Genomic DNA, 5,303 nt, shown 5'->3' on the forward strand with positions numbered 1-5,303 from the left:
ATATACATATATATATATATATATATATATATATATATATATATATATATATATATATATATATATATATATATATATATATATATCATACTTAATCGAAAGAATGGCCCAACCCACCCACATACACATGTATATACATAAACGCCCACACACGCACTTACACATACCTATACATTTCAACGGATGCATGCATATACATACACAGATATGTACATATATATACATGTACATAATTCATACTTGTTGCCTTATTCATTCCCGTCGCCACCCCGCCACTCATGAAATAGCACCCCCCAACCCTAACCCCGCTACGTAGCGCTAGGAAAAGACAAAAAAAAAAAAAAAAAAAAAGAAAGCCACATTCGTTCACACTCAGTCTCTAGCTGTCATGTAAAATGCACCGAAACCACAGCTCCCTTTCCTCATCCAGGCCCAACAAAACTTTCCATGGTTTACCCCAGACGCTTCACATGCCCTGCTTCAATCCACTGACAGCACGTTGAGTATACCACATCGTTTCAATTCACTCCATTACTTGCACGCCTTTCACCCTTCTGTATGTTCAGGCCTTGATCACCCAAAATCTTTTTCACTCCATCTTTCCACCTCCAATACGGTCTTCCACTTCTTGTTTCCTCTACCTCTGACACATATATCCTCTTTGTCAATCTTTCCTCACTCATTCTCTCCATGCGTCTAAACCATTTCATCACACCCTCTTCTGCTCTCTCAACCACACTCTTTTCATTACCACACATCTCTCTTACCCTTTCATTACTTACTCACACCACATATTGTCCTCAAACATTTAATTTCCAACACATCCACCCTCCTTCGCACAACCCTATCTATAGCCCATGCCTCGCAACCATATAACATTGTTGAAACCACTATTCCTCCAAACATACCCATTTTTGCTCTTCAAGACAACGTTCTCGCCTTCCACACATTCTTTAATGCTTCCAGAACCTTCGCCCCCTCCCTCACCCTATGATTGACTTCCGCTTCCATGGTTCCATCCGCAGCCAAGTCCACTCCCAGACATCTAAAACACTTCAATTCCTTCAGTTTTTTTCATTCAAACTAACCTCCCAATCAACTTGTCACTCAGTCCTACTGAACCAAATATCCTTGCTCTTACTTACATTTACTCTCAGCTTTCTTCTTTCATACATTTTACCATACTCAGTCACCAACTATTGCAGTTTGATACCCGAATCAGCCACCGGCGCTGTATCATCAGCGAACAACAGCTGACTCACTTTCCAAGCCCTCTCATCCACAACAGGCTGCATACTTACTCCTCTCTCCAAAATTCTTGCATTCACCTCCCTAACCATCCCATCCATAAACAAACTAAACAACCATGGAGACATCACGCACCCCTGCCGCAAACCGACATTCACTGGGAACCAATCACTTTCCTCTCTTTCCTCTGGGTGGCAGATATAGGGTGTTTTGGTCGAGGTGGTGTGCGAAGTGAGAGGCTCACGGAGAATGGTTGTGTAAACAAAGAAGTAGTGAAAGCTTTGCGGAAGATGGAAGCCGGTAATGCGGCGGGTTTGGATGGTATTGCGGTGGAATTTACTTAAAAAGGGGTTGATTGTATTGTTGATTGGTTGGTAAGGATATTCAATGCGTATGGTTCTTGGCGAAGTGCTTGAGGATTGGCGAAATGCATGCATAGTGCCACTGTACAGAGGGAAAGGGGATAAAGGTGAGTGTTCGAATTACAGAGGTATAAGTTTGTTGAGTATTCCTGGGAAATCATATGGGAGGGTATTGACTGAGAGGGTGAAGGCACGTACAGAGCATCAGATTGGGGAAGAGCAGTGTGGTTTCAGAAGTGGTAGAGGATGTGTGGATCAGGTGTTTGCTTTGAAGAATGTATGTGAGAAGTACTTAGAAAAACAGATGGATTTGTATGTAGCATTTATGGATCTGGAGAAGGCAGAGAACCAGCCGTGGTGATGCTGGTGTACCATCTGTGGTGTTGCTGGTGTACCATCTGTGGTGTTGCTGGTGGACCAGCTGTGAATGATGCTGGTAAACCAGCTGTCGTGGTGCAGGTGAACCAGCTATGGTGTTACTGGCGCACCAGCTGTGGGGATGCTGAGCACCAGCTGTGGTTGTAGCTGGTGAACCAGGTGTGGAGAGAGTGCCTTGGGCAACACCAGGTCTATCACTTGGAAAGTGACAATGATAATACCTAATCATGAATAATAACAAGAATCATTCATTTCAAAGAGACAGATTTGTAAAACGTTAATTGTGTGCTTTGAGTCACTTCTCCACGCTCGGATTTCCATCAGTGTACGCTAATCTCTATTCAGGGTAACAGCGTGGATGAGCCTCACACACACACACACACACACACACACACACACACACACACACACACACACACACACAGTGTGATCGTATGTGCGTGTACAATTCCTCCTAACATCTGAAGTGTGTTAGAAACATCATGGTAGGTGGATGTGGTACGCTGACGTTGAGGGATATAATGTGAGATGATAACAAGGTCCCATGCCCAACCAACCAACCAATCTCTGCAGCTTACTCATCCATCACTTCGTCTGTGAGTGTGTCAACAGCAGGAAATGTAATACCATGACACAAGGAACAAAGTTGCTTCAGTGTAACTGTGTTTCTGTGTTTAATTTTGGGGACATCTGCTGCAATCTTAGATCATAATGTAACCTCGGGTATGTCCATAATGTAACCCTGGGTACGTCTATAATGTAGCCTCGAATATGTACATAATGTAACCTCGGGTATGTCCATAATGTAACCTTGGGTGTGTCCATAATGTAACCTCGGGTATGTCCATAATGTAACCCTGGGTACGTCTATAATGTAGCCTCGGGTACGTCCATAATGTAATCTTGAATATGTCTATAATGTAACCTCGGGTATGTCCATAATGTAACCTTGGGTATGTCCATAATGTAACCTTGGGTATGTCCATAACGTAAACATGAGTTTGTCTGCAATGTAACCTTGAGTTATTTTCTTCCACAGGACGGATGTTCCATCCCCAGTCCGGTCTCACGATTCTCAGCGCCCTGATGACACTACGGTGGAATATATAACTTAGAAACACACACACACACACACACACACACACACACACACACACACACACACACAAGAAACCAATAAAAACAGCAACATAGCACAGTTCCCAGTTCAACTTAAACTACACATGAGCTAGAACCTGAGTTTGCCCAGTACACTAGCCAGAACTTGGGTTTCCAGGTACAGGATCCAGACCCTGGATTCACCCAGTACACGAGCCAGAACTTGGGTTTACCAGTACATGACCCGAAACTTGGGTCTACCCGGTACACCTGCCAGAATCTGGGTTTACCTGGTACATGAGCCAGAACTTTTGTATTCCAAAGAGACACTATGTAGTAGTAAAGTCCTTGAGCATGACTGTCTGGCCCTTGGGCACGACTGTCTGGCCCTTAAGCACGACTCTCTGGCCCTTGATCATGACTGTCTGGCCCTTGAGCATGACTGTATGACCTTCCGGCATGATGCTGAGACCTCTGAACGGAACCCAAACGGTCATGTCAAAGGTCATGCCATATATAAACATATAACCACATGTAACCAGGGTACAGTATAACTACACTACCAAATTAACCAAGGTGCTACATAACTTTGGTGTCATAAAGCCAGGGTGTCACATAACCACAGTGTCATAAACACGGTGTCATATACCCGGGGTGCCATGTCCCACCACCTCCTCTTCTAATCCACAAGAAGGAGGCGCAATGCGTAGCCCTCCACCACGACACACACAATCTCCTGGTAAACATGGGAGACGGTGTGGGAGGGAAGCAGCCCCAGCATGACGCTACTAGCCAGGTGGCTCCGACGGTGTGGTGGTGCGACGCTGCCAGACCGCTCACACGTCGTCTGCTCCTCCCGACACACTAACAACGTGGACGAGAGACGCGACACTACCAGACACAGACCACGGAGGTAACGCACCGCTGGATCGCACGCACGAGTGAGAGGATGAGTGTAACGTGTATACGCAGACGTAACACGGCTCCGAAACAGACGTAGGACGCAAAACACAACAGAAATAAAGACAGATCAACATTCAACCGCTAGACGCTGAGGTTTTATATCGCCGCTGAACGTCTTGTCCTTCCTAACCCACATGACGTTCCTCCCTGACCCACATGACGTCCTTCCTGACCCGCATGACGTTCCTCCCTGACCCGCATGACGTTCCTCCCTGACCCACATGACGTCCTTCCTGACCCGCATGATGTTCCTCCTTGACTCGCATGACGCTGGGACGACGTTAAGCACGACCGAGTCATGGATCAAGCAATGAACAGCTCGATCTCAGCGACGACATTTGCAAGCAGCCTTCCATCGCCGCCATATGTGTCCAGAACGAGAGAGTAACCTCCTGGTCTTCCCTCACGCTCATACTCGACACCATCAAACATATTCAGTTCTGAGAGCAACCCGAAGTGACGTGGTGCTTCAGGGCGTCTGGTGCGTGGCAACCCACCCACCGTGCACTCTACACGACCACCAAACTGTGTAGAAAGACATCCTCACGGTGGAAAGTGTTGAGCCTGGAACAGTGTTGCTATACAATAGACGTGTCTGTACACGGGGTGTCGTCCTCCTTCCCTGCCAGTGATGATGATCTCAGCCTTCCTCACGTGCACGTACGTGACCCTCTGTGCCAGATGGTGGCGCGGCAGGGGTCACCACGTCAATATATATATATATATATATATATATATATATATATATATATATATATATATATATATATATATATATATACTCCAAGGAACACGATTGTACCAGCCATTGATGACTGCTGTAAATATAGAGTTTAGGTCTGTGGGCATGTATGAGATCATATATATATATATATATATATATATATATATATATATATATATATATATATATATATATATATATATATATATATATAATATATATATATATATTTTTTTTTTTTGCTTTGTCGCTGTCTCCCGCGTTTGCGAGGTAGCGCAAGGAAACAGACGAAAGAAATGGCCCAACCCACCTCCATACACATGTATATACATACGTCCACACACGCAAATATACATACCTACACAGCTTTCCATGGTTTACCCCAGACGCTTCACATGCCCTGATTCAATCCACTGACAGCACGTCAACCCCGGTATACCACATCGCTCCAATTCACTCTATTCCTTGCCCTCCTTTCACCCTCCTGCATGTTCAGGCCCCGATCACACAAAATCTTTTTCACTCCATCT

General features: G+C 45.0%; 1 protein-coding gene across 1 annotated transcript in view; it reads left to right on the forward strand.

Moving 5' to 3' along the window:
• Positions 1–4,899, forward strand: part of LOC139754656 (uncharacterized) — a 200,181-nt gene extending 195,282 nt beyond the window's left edge. The window contains exon 8 of the mRNA XM_071672188.1: positions 3,028–4,899. Within this exon, the coding sequence (XP_071528289.1) occupies positions 3,028–3,098 (71 nt within the window). The 3' untranslated portion in view covers positions 3,099–4,899. The remainder of the gene's footprint in view (positions 1–3,027) is intronic.
• Positions 4,900–5,303: the final 404 nt, after the last annotated feature.

Source organism: Panulirus ornatus, chromosome 17 (genome assembly GCF_036320965.1).
Source record: "Panulirus ornatus isolate Po-2019 chromosome 17, ASM3632096v1, whole genome shotgun sequence".
NCBI classification, from domain to species: Eukaryota; Metazoa; Arthropoda; class Malacostraca; order Decapoda; family Palinuridae; genus Panulirus; species Panulirus ornatus.